At 36.6% G+C, this 17,456-nt stretch overlaps 1 protein-coding gene and 1 long non-coding RNA gene across 2 annotated transcripts in view; one reads left to right on the top strand and one right to left on the bottom strand.

The window, feature by feature from the left end:
- Positions 1-14,780, top strand: part of PLS1 (plastin 1) — a 107,218-nt gene extending 92,438 nt beyond the window's left edge. Inside the window, exons 13-16 of the mRNA XM_019934303.2 lie at positions 4,467-4,600; positions 5,045-5,168; positions 12,308-12,432; positions 12,667-14,780. Of these exons, the coding sequence (XP_019789862.1) occupies positions 4,467-4,600; positions 5,045-5,168; positions 12,308-12,432; positions 12,667-12,802 (519 nt within the window). The 3' untranslated portion in view covers positions 12,803-14,780. The remainder of the gene's footprint in view (positions 1-4,466; positions 4,601-5,044; positions 5,169-12,307; positions 12,433-12,666) is intronic.
- LOC141278538 (uncharacterized) lies at positions 8,945-17,373 on the bottom strand. The gene is made up of 4 exons (XR_012331323.1): positions 17,114-17,373; positions 12,089-12,128; positions 11,128-11,238; positions 8,945-10,841 (listed from the first exon to the last, which is right to left on the bottom strand). It is a non-coding gene; the product is annotated as an uncharacterized lncRNA (long non-coding RNA).
- Between the last annotated feature and the right edge of the window lie 83 nt (positions 17,374-17,456).

Here is a 17,456-nt window from a genome sequence, read left to right as displayed (position 1 = left end):
GTTAGGGAAAAAAGTAATTTTCACCATGTGTCATCCACCAAAATAAATTCCAATGGAATGAAAGTAAAGGGGTAAATGTTTAATAAAACTTTAAGAAAATAGAAGTGAGTGATAATCTACTCTTAGAGTGATAAATTACAAAGGAAAAAATTGATACAGTAGATACATATAAATTTAAAACTTCTGTATGCAAAAATAAACACCATAAACAAAATTAAAAAGCAAATAAAAACAAACTTGGAAACATTTGCAACAAAATGACAAATGGTTAATATCCTTAATGTATAAATAGTTCATATGAGTCAATTACTAAAGCTAGATTACTATTACTAAAATTGTAATAGCAAAATGGGAGAGTGAACAATATGAGTGAAAAAATCACAGAAAAAGAAATAATGATGGATAATATACACATGAAAAACTTTTCACCCACAATAAAGAAACGCAATTTAAAATAAGAAACAATTGGATTGCACTGCATTCAGTGTTAGAGGGAGTGTTCATTCGTGTAACCTTTCTAGAACAGTTTAGTAATACATATCAATAATCTTCAAAAAGTCCTTTGACTTAATAATTTCACTTATTATCTATCCTGATGAAATAATCAGAAAGTCAGACAAGAAGTTGTGTGCCAAAATGCTCATCATAGCAATGTTTATAGAACAAAAAAAAAGAAAACAACTTAGTTGTTCAACAAAGGGGTAATAAATTGGGATACACCCATAAAATGAAGTAAAATGTATAAATTAAAAAATAGCGTTTTTAGTGTTTTAGTAATAGTGACATGGAAATGAGGATACAAAATTGTATATATACATATGATTCTAATTTGTTTAAAACACACATGCACACACATGCACACACGCATGCGCATACACACGCATTCCAAAAGGACTTCATACAAAGGGATCTAGGGATCCTCCAGATCCCTAGAATATGTATGTATTTATAGGCTTCGAGATTTTTTAAAAAGCCCTGTTTTCTTGAAAGAATGACAGAAAAGAAAGGCATCATAATATTAAAAGTAATTAAGTGGCTAGTATTATTACAAGAGATTTATATATATATTCATATTTTTCAGTATTTCTAGTGGTTGGACTGTCTACGTTTTATATTTTATTTGATATGCCCATAATTCTCAGGGGAGTAGAATTCAGGAAATTTCGTTAGCTAATTTCACATAGGTTTGTTTTTTTTTTTAACGTCTTTATTGGAGTATAACTGCTTTACGGTGGTGTGTTAGTTTCTGCTCTATAACAAAGCTAATCAGCTATACATATACCTGTATCCCCATATCTCCTCCCTCTTGCGTCTCCCTCCCACCCTCCCTATCCCACCCCTCTAGGTGGTCACAAAGCACTGAGCTGATCTCCCTGTGTATGACTTTTTTTTTTTTTTTTTTTTTTTTGCGTTATGCGGGCCTCTCACTGTTCTGGCCTCTCCTATTGCGGAGCACAGGCTCCGGACGCGCAGGCTCAGCGGACATGGCTCACGGGCCTAGCCGCTCCGCGGCATGTGGGATCTTCCCGGACCGGGGCACGAACCCGTGTCCCATGCATCGGCAGGTGGACTCTCAACCTCTGCGCCACCAGGGAAGCACTGTATGGCTCTTTTTGAATTATGGTTTTCTCAGGGTATATACCCAGTAGTGGGATTGCTGGATCGTATGGTATTTCTATTTTTAGTTTTTTTTTTAATTAATTAATTAATTTATTTATTTAGGGCTGTGTTGGGTCTTCGTTTCTGTAAGAGGGCTTTCTCTAGTTGCGGCAAGCAGGGGCCACTCTTCATCGCAGTGTGCGGACCTCTCACTATCGCGGCCTCTCCTGTTGCGGAGCACAGGCTCCAGACGCGCAGGCTCAGTAGTTGTGGCTCACGGGCCTAGTTGCTCCGCGGCATGTGGGATCCTCCCAGACCAGGGCTCGAACTTGTGTTCCCTGCATTAGCAGGCAGATTCTCAACCACTGCGTCACCAGGGAAGCCCCTATTTTTAGTTTTTTAAGGAACCTCCGTACTGTTCTCCATAGTGGCTGTATCAATTTACATGTAACAGGAAAACAAAACTGAACCACTCATTCATTATATCTGGAATTTTCCGTTAATTATAAGATGTCTCAATCATATGTAGAATGCTTCCTTTCAGCAAATACTAGCTATTTATAGAATGAAACACAAGGCCTGAAATAAGTTCAAGATGTTTTAAAATTAAAGCAGCAGTACTTTCATGAAATGGTATCCAGGCAATTATTTTATGGACTTCGGGCATTCATCAGCGGATGTCACTTGCTTCATTTGTAAAGTTCACAAAGCTGCACCACGTGAATAGTCTTTCTTCATTATGTCTTCAGCATTTCTTTTCTCTTGGAACTCTGTATCCCATTATGTAATTTTTCTCATTTTCCAAATGATCTAAGCCTCACTTTTGAAGTGCTTGGTAATCATTTCTTCCATTAATTCTATGAGACTATATTCTGCAATTTTTTCGTGCTTTGTATTCATTCTTACCTTTCACAGGGTCTTAAACTTTTAGCCCGACAACTCTAGGAATTTCCAAGGCTCAGTTCTTGGCCTAATGCTCTTAACTTTCTGTATTTACATCCTCAGGGAGCAGATCCCTTGTTAGAGTGTTAAGTACTACCATAAATATGGTTACCTCTAGGAACCTAATTTCTTACTCTTTCTCTAGTTTGGTACCTCTCCAGATCTTAGAAGTATTTTGCCAAACTTGAAATCAAATGTTGCCGAAAAGTAGAACATATCTTTTCCCTTAACACTAGCATCCATTTCCAGTTTCTCTTTCATTGCTGGTCACATCATCTCAGCCCTCTAGACTATTAACCCTGAGCTCCTTTCTCACCGTCATTCCCCTCAGGAACTTTGGTCACACTAACCATAAAACAGATGGCCCTTCATTGAAACACATTTTACATGAGTGGTTATTACAATTTGCTAGAAAATTGTCCTGTTAAAATGAGTGGCAGTGGACAATATGCTGGTTTTTATCTCTCCTGTTCACACTATTACATAATCAGGGCTCTGCTATTTTCCATAAATTAGGAATTCATTTTTTAAATTATGTGCATATTTCTATTTGGAAGACTAAATCTATAATATTAAATGACTAGTAGGAAAGAGAATTTTGGAATATTATCCCCATGCATGTAAAAAAAATGAATACATATCAAAGATTTGATTTAACTTATTAAGGGAACCAGGCAGATATTACAGCAGGTTCAGAGTATCTTCTTGCATTTTTATTTGTAACAGGCTGACCTCTGGGAATTTGGATTCTCTTTTTGCAAGTACAGTATCCATTAATTTGTACAAATTCTGTTATTGTGGGGTCCTTTTCTCACCTTTCCTGGAAATATTTTCTTCTTGGAAAGAAGTGTATCTTTGTATCTCAGGTTTACTTGTTTTTTAATGAGGCCTTAACTAACTTGGGAAAGAAAATCAGGAGAAACCAGTTATACTGTTTTTCTTAACTAAATGTTTATTCTAAAAAAATATTTAATCACCTTTTATTACTGGTGATATTATGAGATCTTACAATTTCACTGGGGGAAAGGTAAATATATATATGTATGTGTGTATATATATGTACATACACACATTTATATATATATGTTCTGAGGTAAGAAGTATAGTACTAGATGACTGGGCATGATAAATTTCTGTAGAGCCCAGGATAGACAAAAAATTTTTAATTGTACTTATACCACTGGAAAGAAGTAGTTAGGTAGATAATTTACTTCGTGTTCATTCATCAGATTCTTACTGTAGACAGGGCACCGTGCTGAGTCCTGGGCTAGGGGTGGGGAGAGTATGATACAGATTTGTACACTTTATAGTTTTTGCCCTTTAAAAGGAGCTTATGTATGGTTGGCAAAAGAAAGTTCATAAAATGCTAAATATAAGATGGTACATAAGCATTATAAGATAACCATGATTGGCAGTTCATCAAGGGCTGCAGATGATACAGTTAAGCTTAATCCTTTGATGAAGAAAATTGGCTAAAAGCTTAATTTTAAAGGATGAGTGAGATCTAGAATATTGGAGATGAAGTTAGATTCTTAATGAAACAATTTCTCTATTCCTTAATTTTAAATGTAGACAAAACAACATTGATTACCTCTATTGATGGAATGCAGAAAACTGGGTTTTTCAGATTTGCCACTAATCAGCTGTGTAATCTTGGACAGTCAAGACTTTTTAGAGTAAGAGAGGATCTTTAAACTTTTCAGCCAGTTGTTTCTCTATCTAGCTTAACCCCTCAGTGCTTTGATATGTTCAACTATAAAATGGGAATAGTTATTTCCTTAATTTCACTGGTTATTAGGAGATGAAATTCTGTCATACAAATTTTCAGTGTCATAATTATTTTTCAGATGACTGAACTAGGCTGGCATATTTAAGAAATATATTAAAAAATCTGTTTTATACCAAAACTTTACTATTATTTACAGATCGAAAACTGTAACTATGCAGTGGAACTTGGGAAGAATAAGGCCAAATTCTCCTTGGTTGGCATTGCTGGGCAGGACTTAAATGAAGGGAATTCCACACTTACTCTGGCATTGGTGTGGCAGCTGATGAGAAGGTAAAGGCTGGTTTGTTTGTGACATCACTGTCAGTCTCCTTCAACAAGTCACTGAACTAAAACTTTAGCTATTTTTGAAGAATAGCAAACACAGAAGAAACATACAATGTGAAATATATTAATTTTTAAATGATTTATTGTTGATAATAAATTTTTTACAAATTATATTTTGTTTTAAAAGTGGGTCAGTCTCTAGAAACACAATTACTTTTATTAATGCCTCTGAAACACTGCTTTGTAAGGAGTTGTTTTAATTTTTAAAAGTACCATATAGTAGTTTTTGCTTCTGATTACTAAGCTCTGTACTAGAGTTTACCAGACTAAAATGAGAAATATTTATTAGAACTGAAATATTTCTTAAATATTCATCTAAATATTGATATAAATGATGTGAGAGCAAATTTTACCCCTTTCAGTCTTAAATATGCATCTCTTCTGTTACAGGTACACGTTGAACGTGTTATCGGATCTTGGAGAGGGTGAAAAAGTAAATGATGCAATTATCATTGAATGGGTCAATCAGACTCTTAAAAGTGCAAACAAAAATACTTTTATTTCCAGCTTCAAGGTAATCAAAAGCTATTTAAAAATTGGGGGGGGGGGTAAGAAACTAAGTTTAAGAAGGAATTCTTATTGGGAATTACATTGGTTTAGGTTTAGAATTACATCAATGTTGTATCTCAGAAACACATAATTGATGAGCTTAGGCATACTAATTATTTGGCATGTGTAAACCAGAAATATTCAGTTTGAATTCTTATATTTTTGATTGGTTATCCTATTGAGTATAAATGCAGGTTAATATTATCGGACTTCAGTAATCTAATCTTAAAAAAGAAATTGAGCCAAAAATCCAATTGTCAAATGAAAAAAGAAAGATAAAAAGACATTGCTTATATAGGACCTATAATGTTTTGTGCTCCCTAGCAGCAGTCTCAGAATTGTATTGACATCATTTCCAAGGCATAACAGAGCCAGCCAAACCGATTCAAGTGGGAATTGAGGAAACTGGTAGGAAAAAAAAAATCTTGTCATCTGGCTTCATAATGACACTTAACACTCACTTCTGAGCATTTGTGGATGATTCATAAAGCACTCAAAATGTAGTCTGCACATACATACCGACTAATTCTCATGCATTTCCATTGTGTTTTGCTTTTGCATGCAAGCTGATATTAGCTACAAATAAGCATGTCTGCTTGTACACATTCATTCAGTGAACCTTGTGTTTGTGATTTTATTATGATATGTGAAAAATTACCCATCAATTTGTATTTTTTTAGTGAAATAAGAGTGCAAATAGATGAAACCCTAAGCTCTCGCAAGAGTTACCTAACCATCTTTATTTTCTTCTTTGCCTTTGCTATATATGTTTGACAACATGGTAGAGCAGAAGAAATGTCAGAAATTGATAAATTCAATCTTCTGTTCTTTACCAAAAACTGAGCCCCAAAGTGGACAGCTGGATGTTGGCAGAGATGTTGCCTGAGTCCTAGTTCAACTGTGTTTCTTTCTTTTCCATCTTGGAAGGAACTAATGACATTGAGTTTTTGTTGTTGCTTATTTTTTTTTAAAAAAAGAATTTTTAGTCCATGATTTGTCTTTATATATTTTAGATATAAAACACAACTTAAAATGTAAAACGGGAAAGGGGACATATAAAACTCTCTAATTGACAGTTACTCTTTAAAATTGTTATACTGAAATTATATACATTTGTACATTAATTTGTGAAAAATAACAAGCATGTATATCATTAAAGTAAATACAATGAGAAAATATTTAGAAGCACATTAATAAATATTTATTGAGCTCTAACTATTAAGTAACATTTTTGGTAAAGAAAAAGATGTAAGAAATTATTTTGGCTCTCAGAGTGTTTGCCATTTACTTCAAAGACAAAATTTGTATAACTGAGAAGGTAACAATCCTACAGGGTAAATGTTAAAATCCAAAGAAATAATACAACTAATATTATGGAAAAATCTAACTGATCATTTCCAACTGAATGGTTAGTGGAGACAGTTGGACTTTATTTGAGCATCAGAGATGGAGGCAGGATTTGAATTGGTGGAGAACAAGAGGGTAGTAATAAACTAGAAGGGGTCCACCTTGAATAAAGGCAAGTCTGAGAAGGTTAGGAGAAATAGTCTGGCTAGACAGGATTGTTCCTAAGGGATATAGTGCAAGATGTAGGCTGGGCCAAGACTGTGGAGGAATCTGGCCTTAAAAAGGATACTGGTAAGGGGAGTAACGTAAGCATAGGAATACTGTTCTGAAGGTAGGGGGCAGGACCGGTTGGAGCCAGAGTGGTTTAAGTGCGAGGAAAGCGCTGAGGCAGAACTCAAGGTGTGAGGTAATAAGGGTCCTGGGGGGGTGATGCAGATGGGCACTGGGAACTTTAAGAATGGATAGTCATTTGCAAAAGAACAGGTAGGGTTTGGCTTCTTGACTTAGGGAAGCGCAGGAAAGAGAGAGGAGTTAAAACTGGATGTTTGGGGCCTGGGTAACTGGAAAACTGATAACAAAAATGGGGATGTCTGAGGTGCAGCTGCTTTCTAAAAAGGCAATGAATTCAGTTTTAAGCTTACTGAATTTGAGGTAATTTTCAGGAAATGAAGAGTTGCATGAAAAGAGACATTAAAACTAGGATTACAAGCTTGGTGATCAGTTGAATAGAAGAGAGAGTTGAAAAATGGGAGTACACAACCCATTTAAGGGAGAGAGCTCACAGAGAAAAGCAGACTTGCGACTGGTTTTACTAGAACTGAGGTGGTAGAAACAAATTGCACAAGTGCTTAGCATGTATATATGCTTGATAATAAAACCTTTAAACAGAATATAAATAAGAAATATAGCAGTGCATGCTAAAAAATAGTTGGGCTGGGGAGGTTTTTTCCAACTCAGAGTGTTATATTTGAAAGCTATGATAAGTGGTACTAGTAAGAACCTATTAATCATAATCAAGGCAGTGTTGTACCCAGAAATTTTAGAAAAGACAAATTTACCCGTTTTAGTTGCAAAGTAATTTTTCCTCACCAAGAAGATGAGGAGGTGGTATATCAGCTAATAACAATAATTATAATTACCATTTATTGAGTCCTATATGTGTCATTATGCTAAGCATTTTACACATTGTTGTTTCTTTTAATTCTCTCAACTCTATAAGCAAAAAGGTGAGCATTAGAAAAGTTAAATAACTTGTCCACTGTCATCAACTATTAAGCAGAAAGCTGGATTTCATATCCAGATCTAACTGCAGGTTGAAAGCCAAGCTATGGAGTTGTATGGCCCCGGGTTTGACACAGGCTTAGCCACTTCTTAGCTATGTGACATACTGCTCATTCATTCCATAAATATTCAAAGCTTACTCCGTGTCAGGTACTTTGCTAGGTGCTGTGACTACAGAATGCCCTCAAAGAGCTCACTGTTTAGGAAAGGAGGCAAATAAGAAAACATGAATCACAGTATGGGGTGTTAGCAGTGCTATAGAAATCAGCTAAGGAGAATAGGGAGCATGTGACGAGGGCATGTGTTTTCCAGAAATCTTAGCAGTTTATACTAATAGCTGGGTTACATCTCTTGATGAATAAAACTGATTTTACCTCTGGCTCACATTTAGTTATCTATGTAACCTTGGGCAAATTATTAATTTCCCTATGCCTGAGTTTCCCCATATTTAAAAGGGAGGTATTAATAGTATCTATCTTCTGGGTCTGTTGTCAAGCTAAATAAGTTAACACATGTAAATAGCTCAGTCATACCTGGCACACATTAAGGGGTCAATAAATGGAGCTTACTACACTACACTGCTGGTCCTGCCAATATATAAGGGCATCGTGGAGAGGTTCCTGTTGTGATTTTTTTAGGGAGTTTTGGCGGCCACAACACTGTGCATTTGTGGATGATTCATAAAGCACTCAAATTTATTTTCAAAAATGACAGGAAGAACAATGGAATGGAATGTCCTACTAGTAATATATATCAAATTAAGAGAAGAGACGGTACAACACACTAACTTGAAAATCAAGGGCTTCCCTGGAGGCTCAGTGGTTAAGAATCCACCTGCCAGTGCAGGAGACACAGGTTCGAGCCCTGGCCCAGGAAGATCCCACATGCAGTGGAGCAACTAGGCCTGTGCGCCACAACTACTGCGCCTGTGTGCGACAACTACTGAAACCTGTGCACCTAGAGCCCGTGCTTCGCAACAAGAGAAGCCACAGCAATAAGCCTGCGCACCACAACGAAGAGTAGCCCCCGCTCGCCGCAACTAGAGAAGAGCCCACGTGCATCAACGAAGATGCAGTGCAGCCAAAAATAAATTAAATTAATTAATTAATTAATTAAAAAAAAAAAGAAAATCAAGCCAAACTCTAGACTAGTTATCTTTAATATTCTAGAAATTCTTTTTGCTTAAGTAATTTCTATATGATTAAGGAAAGTGAAAGAAAAACTATGAAAATGTATTTATATACTAAACCAAGGGTTTTACAATAACTCCTGCCCTTTTTGCAGTAAAAATGTCTTTCACTGATAATATGCAAATCAGGGGAGCTGGAAAGATAGGCCTGTTTTTTTGGAAACAGGAAGATAAGGGATCCAATATCATCTTTAGAAACTTAAATTTTTCATTCAACTCAGTAAAAGTTTTTCTCAAGGTGAATCAAAGGAAATAGGTGGGAAAATCCTTGTTTCCTAAATCTAAGTTAAGAAATATTTAAAATACCATAAAAGGATATAAACTTTCAGATGAATAAGGTCTGAGAATCTAATATATAACATGGTGCCTATAGTTAACACTCTTTTGTATAACTGAGATTTGCTAGGAGAGTAGAACTTAAATGTTTTCACACACACACACCCACACACCACAAAATACATAACTGAGGGTGATGGATGTATTAATTAGATGGGAGGGATCTTATCAAATCATCAAGATGTACATGTTAAGTATCTTACAATTTTGTCAATTTTAACTCAATAAAGCTGAAAAAAACAAAACAATTTTCCCCAAACTTAAAAAAAACCTCATAAATATGCAAATAATTAATCAAAATATAGCACAATTAAGCCACTTGTCTGATTGTGAATCACCATAGAAATATATGAAAAGTAAGCACACAGAAATTTTTAATTTATTATAGAATGACATGCATGTTATGTAGATTCCTAGCCCCATCCACAAATAATCTGACATTACTTTGAGTGCAAGGATTAATTTGTGCTTTTACTAAGCACCTCAGGTGATTTTCATGTAGGCGGTCTGCAGGCTACACACTGAGAACGTATGTGTGAGAGTTTTTCAGAAATAGAAAAGATGCCCCCAAACCAGATCTGGATTACCAGCATCATATAGACTTAAGGACCCTAATTATTTTTATCCCTCTATTTCTACTTCCCCCCCCAAAATCTGTTTCATAAAATGAACATTCCTGAAAATGAAGAATATAAATTTTTCTAAAATTAATAAATGTACTAGATCATGGCCCCAAAAAAGAACTTTGTACTCTTCACATGGCTTCAAATTGTTTTATCAAACATTTATTAAGAACCGCATTTGGGGGGCTTCCCTGGTGGCACGGTGGTTAAGAATCTGCCTGCCAATGCAGGGGACACGGGTTAGAGCCCTGGTCCTGGAAGATCCCACATGCCGCAGAGCAACTAAGCCCATGCGCCACAACTACTGAGCCTGCGCTCTAGAGCCCACAAGCCACAACTACTGAGCCCGTGTGCCTAGAGCCTGTGCTCTGCAACAAGAGAAGCCACTACAATGAGAAGCCCGCGCACCACAACTAGAGAAAGCCCGCACGCAGCAAAGATCCAATGCAGCCAAAAATAAGTAAATAAATTTTAAAAAATAAAATAAAAAGAACCACTTTTGGCCAGGAACTGTACTAGATGTCGTCACTTATCTTAATATTCCCAAGAATCCTGTGACAGTTCGATTGTAGTGATTAGGAATGGGTGCTTTTGGCTTCAAGTAACAGAAAACGTGATTTAAACCAAAAGTAAAGGCACAGAACAATACCAAAGATCCAGAGGTGGGGTAGACATTAGGATTGGTTGAGCCAGTAATTGAAGAATGTCAATCAGGTTTTGATCATCTCTGCTTTGCCATCTAAAGTGGTTTTCTCTAAAGTTGGTTTTCCTCTTGCTCATTGAATAGCTGCTGGTTGTGCCAGGGGTTTCATCCTCTCATTCACAGTCAGGAGGGGGTGTTGCTAGCTTTCCATAGCTCTTCCTGGATAGTAAGGGCCTCACGTTAAATTAAATTAAGTTAAATTAAATTAGTGATTTAAATTAGCGATTGCCAAATAAATCACTGTGGCAATCAGATGGGATTCCTCCCTTTGACTTTTTTAGACTATTTTTTCCAACCTTTTTTCATTATTGTTTGCCTAATGAGTCTTTTAGACATTTTCTTCCTAAATTCCCCTCCCCCATGAAATTTTAATGCCATAGATATTAGTATATCTGTTATTCACTGTATTGCTCTATACATATAAAGAATAAGTTTATCACCTTACCCGCAGAATAAATGGTCTACACTAATTCAGGGTCACTCTTGGAGCTGTGGATGGGGTTAATTTTCCTTGAAGCACACGTCCATATATGGATACGGAGCAAACATGTGGGTTCTGGTAGGATGGAGAAAGTAGTAAGGAGTGGATTCTGGGTAGGCAAGCGACATTTGCTACTATTCATCCTGAGAGACAAAACAAATAATTTGTTCAAGTGCTGGTAAGTTGTACAATCAATTCAGACCAGGATTTCTGACTTCAGTAGCAGTGTTCTATCCACTAGAATTTCGTTGTCCATTTTTAGTTGCCTTGGAGGTAACTTCCAAAGTGGAGAGAATCTTGGGCATTTAGAGTCAGACAGTCATGGGTTCAAATACTGGTTCTGTACGTACTGGTTGTGTGAACAGCTCTTTTTTTTTTTTTTTTTTTTTTCGGTACGCGGACCTCTCACTGCCGCGGCCTCTCCCGCTGCGGAGCACAGGCTCCGGACGTGCAGGCTCAGCGGCCATGGCTCACGGGCCCAGCCGCTCCGCGGCATGTGGGATCCTCCCAGACCGGGGCACGAACCCATGTCCCCTGCATCGGCAGGCGGACTCTCAACCACTGCGCCACCAGGGAAGCCCTGAACAGCTCTTTTGAGCTTTCTGACCTTCATGTTCTTCATTTTAAAAGGAGAGATTATAATTTCTTTATTACCAGGCTGTTAGGATTAAACAAACTCAACACGTAAAGCAACAAGAATGATGCCTTTATAAATATTAGTTCCTTTCCACTATTATTTTAATTTTTCTTTCTGAAAAATATTAAGTGAAGGCTTAGGAGTCCATGGTCTAAGAAAAAGAATATTACTAGAATTTGCAAAACTATTCACTTAAAATTCATCTCCTATTCCCTTTCAAAAGTTGTTTATTTTTTACAGAATGGATACTGTAGTTAGCATACTTTAGGAATTGTCAGATCCACAAACCTTATTCCAGGTATGATGACAATCCTCTATACTGTAAGGTCTGTAAGGATGAAAGGAAAAGCGTATTTTAAATGGTTTGTGATGTGTGTTGGTTGAAGAATAGCTGAATGTTAAGTATAATGAAAATTTATAAATTGCTTTTAGTTATATGGTTATGGTCTTCTGGCCTGACATTTACAAAAGATGTTTATGAATGTTCATCTATTCTTTCTTTTCTAGGACAAATCTATTACCACTAGTTTACCTGTCTTGGATTTAATAGATGCCATTGCACCAAATGCAGTTCGTCAAGAAATGATCAAGAGAGAAGACCTTTCTAATGAGGACAAGCTGAACAATGCTAAGTAAGCCTTTATGGTTTATATTAGAACATAGTGGCTCTTTTGTTCTTAATCCTTGCAGGTGAGGCTATGATGTCCTTAAAATTCACATTTTTAAGTACAATTTATGTGAGAAATATGATTTAAAGACTCACAAACAACTTTTTTGTAAAGTTAACCTTGTCAAAATGTTTCATTCTTCTGTTAACGTATATTAAGTGAAAACAAATACCAAGATATTTTTCTTGTCTTTTCAAGATACGCCATTTCAGTTGCTCGAAAGATCGGTGCCCGGATATATGCCTTACCTGATGACCTCGTGGAAGTGAAACCCAAGATGGTTATGACAGTGTTTGCATGCTTAATGGGAAAAGGACTGAACAAAATAAAATAATGAAACATTTATTATGATTTTCTGCCACATTAAACACATTGAATGCCTCACAGTTTACAGATTTCTGAAATGTAGTGGGTATAAAACCAGAGATTATTTGTATGCTCAAAACAGTTGTATGAATCATTAATGAATTTAATATCCTGTTCATACTAGCTAGGATTTGTTGACAATTAATTTACCAGTCGATACTGATAAGAGTGTGTTCATTTTCAAGATGATATTTTATGAATAAATTATTGTTTCCTGAAAGTCTCTTTAAAACAAGACTAATTCATTCTTTTTCATGGTTCAGAAATGATCAATGCAAAACTTTTTCTGCATGTCCTGCTGTGAAATGTGTTTTGATTTTGTGTGTGTGTTGATTTTGATCATAATTGTATTCAAAGTCATAATCCAGTTTAATCCTTTTATTTTTTTTCCTCCAACTATGTGAAGTGGTCCAAAACTTTAACTTTTCTGTAAATTTCTATACTGTCTAAAATTTTTAAATGACAAGTACTGTTCATTAACATTAAACTTTTTTATATATAAGGACTAACTCATGAGTAAACTTCAAAGTACATTCTCTTATATATGTAGCAGGAGCTTTTTACTTAATACTTAATTTTAACTGCATCGATACTTTACATGTACTGGTTTGGTAATACAGCTTTAACTATGACCTGCAGCATATATATGTTGGTAAGATGTTATTAGAGAAATATGTGTGTACATACACATATTTTGCACCTGAATTACCCAGGTTTTCTTAAGTGGTATGTATACAGTCAACCCCCCATATCTGATGCATGCATATCCAATGGTTCCACATCCACAGATTCAACCAACCAGCGATCAAAGATATTTGAAAAAAAGAATTCCAGAAAGTTCCAAAAAGCAAAACTTAAATTTGCCAAGTGCCAGCAACTATTTCCATAGCATTTACATTGTATTTACAACTATTTGCATAGTATATTAGGTATGAGTAATCTAGAGATGATTTAAAGTACACGCAAGGATGTGTGTAGGTTATATGCAAATACTAAGCTGTTTTATATAAAGGATTTGAGCATCTGCAGATTTTGGTATCCTTTGGGGGGTCCTGGAACCAGTCCTCTGGGTACTGAAGGATGACTGTATTGGTCAGTTAACCAACATTAAGTAATAATTGTGCCCCCACTAGGTGCGTAACACTTTTCAGTTTGTAGCTATCTGGTACATGAAGATTTCTTTTAGAAATATTCATTTTGGATGTGCATATAGTTACTTTTCAACTGACTTCAAACACTGGCTACAGCTCTCAAGATGTGTTGATACCATATTATTAGCTTCATATTACACATGCTAATTTTTGATATTCTAGCCCTAATTTAGAATATGCCCACTGAATATCTTTAGTAGAAAGTAACACAAAGCTAATATTCAACATATTTTCACGTTTTTCCCAGTTTCCTTCAAATTGGCAATGTTTGGTTAATGCTTATGTTACTTGGCAGTAGCTTTGCTTCAGACCTATTTTTGTCTGAATTTTTTAGCAGTAGACCAATTCTGCTAAAATTGAGTTCAGAAGTTTACTTCCTTCATCTTCCACTGTTAGTGCCAGTGACCAGTACTGCTGTGCAACAAAAAATGCTGTCACTTTATCTCACTGGGAATGAGTAGTCTAAACCCCCCTTCTACCATGGATTAAAACATACGTGATGGTAAGAGTACGACTACTCATGTGCTTAGAAGAGAATTTTTTAAATGAGATCATCAACAGGTGGAACTTTGAAATATATTCTACAAAAGAGATTTCCTTTCCTTTTATCATTTGATAATTGTTTTCTTATATGAAGATTAAAATATGTTTTTGCTCTTTTGTGATATTATTTAAATCATTTCCTCTTGATTTTTTTCACCATTATATTCACTAAGTTATCTGATTTACATGCAATTTGGCACTTTAGAGTGTTCTTTCTCTCACAAAATATATTTAATAAAAATTCTGTATATGTACAAATGTGTCAGTATTTATTTCATTTAAAGAAAAATATATAACTTGGAAAATTAATCTATCATAAACTTATTTTCCAGAAAAGAAAAGAGAAAAATTCCTACGCTAATGAGTAAAACAGCAACAAAAAATTTATTATTTTGGGAGGAGTGAAGATGGTTCTATGATGCTTTAACAGGAAGAATTTTAGGAAAGACCAAGTACATGATTTCTACAAATTTAGTTTGGGATGAAATAATTTGAGTTAATCAACATAAATTTGTCTATTATGATCCGGGTATGATATTAGACACTGGGGATTCAGCTGAGAAAAATATAGACAAAGTTTTCTGGCCTCATGAATCTTATTTTCTAGTGGAGAAAGACAGACAGTAAACAAATAGGATTTGTAGATGGTGATAAATGCACTAAGAGAAATAAAACAGGGAAATGTGATAGAGACTTAGGAACTGGGGTGAAGATGCTTTTAGTTTGGGTGGGTCAGGGAAGGTCTCTCTATCACAGGTCTCTGTGATAGTGAGGCTGAGGTATGCATGGTAGGAGGAGCAGCCAGATGCTAACTGTTCAGTAGAAGGAACAAGTGCAAAGGCTGTGAGGCAGGAAGAGTCTTGCAGGCATTTTAGGAAAAGAAATAGGCAAATTGGCCTAAGAGGGAGAGGTAGAGAGTCTGGAGATGAAGACAGGGTCTATGACTTATAGGTCTAGATCTGAATCTGGATTTTCTCTTCTCCATCACAACTGGAGTTGGGATGGCTCTTCAGTATATGAGGTTCGGTGAGTTGCTTTAAGTAACATGCTGCTTCTGAATCTTGCATGCTTCTGAATCTTGCACCTTCATCATAGCTCTATCATCGGCTTCCATATCACAGATGAAAAATAAATCATATAGAGGATCTTAAAATACCCCAATTTACACTGGATGAAAAAGGATCCGAGAAACAAGAGAGAATATTCTGCATCTGAGATGATTCAAAAAGACTTCTGAAGATACAGTTGAAACACTAGCTTACTCTGAAGGAGGAAAAACCCTCTAATACTTTGGAATGCCTCCTAGGATTATCTCCTAAACTAAATTGGAATTCTCCTGAATCTAAGAAATCAGTCCAGCCCCTGTGGGAGCCTTATGGAAAAGGAATCAGCTAAACCCAGAAGCTTGAAAAAACTTCAGATTAAAGTGGTTTCTATAGTTCTGAGCCATCTGAATTTTGACCCTTAAACACTCTGGAACTTTTGGATGGACCTGGGTTAGAGTTGTTCTGCTACTGAGAAAAAAATTTTACTGGACTACAAAGAGTGTCCATAAACCCAAATAGGTACCACTCCGTTCACTGGCCACAGATTTACAATGAGCAATTTTTTTTTTTTTTTACAATGAGCAATTTTGACATTCCACTAAATACACAAACTTAGAACTGTATTAAACATTAAAGAATGGGGCAGATTTATGATCTACTAGAGATAAGAAAGAAAAAGCTAAAATGATTTAATAGATAACTGTTTTGAAGTAAACACATAAAAATGTTTGGAAAGGTGGGCAATCTTGTCTACCTAAGGCCTCTTAGAGAAGATCGAAAGAGCACTGTGAATGATGAGAAAGATATACTTAGGAAATTTGGGAGTTAGAGTTGGCCGGGACAGCGATGGAACAAATCAACCTGAACAGAATAGGAAGTATTTCTCTCAAATACATGTACTCAAGTAAGTTTATGTATTGCCTTAAAAACCTAAGCACTATGGGTGCAATTTAGATTTTTGCACAGTTGGCTGTGGAAAGCAATAATTATTCGAGATACAATTTCCAGTCCCCCTCTCTCAGCTTTTAAAGTTGCAAGAATCTGCTTTAAATACAAGCTTAATTAAAAAAAAATATTCAAGGAAGTAGCACTTACTGCACTTCGGTTAGCTTTTGCTTAAATAACACTCATCTTCTAAAATCTGAGTTATAAACGTGAAGATGAACAAGAAACCACTGTAAGGACTATGACGTAGAGTAGATCCTAATGATGTGCTTATCCAATGGTTACATGCGAATAAATGTATGATACTAGAAATGTTATGCCAATTTTATATCACAAAGGAGTTTTTTTCTTTCTAATACAGTTTTAGAAACAATTATGTAGCTAGCCCGACATAATTACACACAGATGAACACAGTGGCGTGGCGAGGGCCCGGTCCTTTCTGGTTTAGGCAGAGGACAAAGGAATATGCAATAATTCGACAGTTCCACGGGGTGGCGGGGGGGGTTCGACTAAACGTTAAGTCATCAGAGGCTCAGTGAACCACCCCGCTGCATGTTTAACTTGTGTGCAGCCCTAGACGGCGGGGAAATTACCTCGAACCTGCAACCTGGCTGTGGAGAGGGTACATCCGGCCGTTCGCCTTTTCCTCCGAGGCTGGAAGCCTTCTAGGGGGCGGTGCGCTCGCGGACTCCGCCTCCGCCCCAGGTCCCGCCCACCGCAGAGCCCGCCCCGTGGTCGTCGCTCTCACCGAGCGGAAGATGACGTGAGGAGAGCCGCGAACATCTCTGGGTGCAGTTCGGTTGGCGGTTTCCAGAGCCCTGGAGCCCGGCTGGTGCAGAATCGCCTCTTAGAGCGCCCTTCTCACCGATTTTCGTCCTCCACTCTGGCCGGGCCGCTCCCCGCGCGGCCCCAGCGGCTCCTGGCACGGCCCCGCGC

This window comes from Tursiops truncatus, chromosome 4 (genome assembly GCF_011762595.2).
Source record: "Tursiops truncatus isolate mTurTru1 chromosome 4, mTurTru1.mat.Y, whole genome shotgun sequence".
In the NCBI taxonomy this organism is placed as follows: Eukaryota; Metazoa; Chordata; class Mammalia; order Artiodactyla; family Delphinidae; genus Tursiops; species Tursiops truncatus.
Note: the sequence above shows the minus strand (reverse complement) of the source record. Positions and strands in the feature narration are given on the sequence as shown.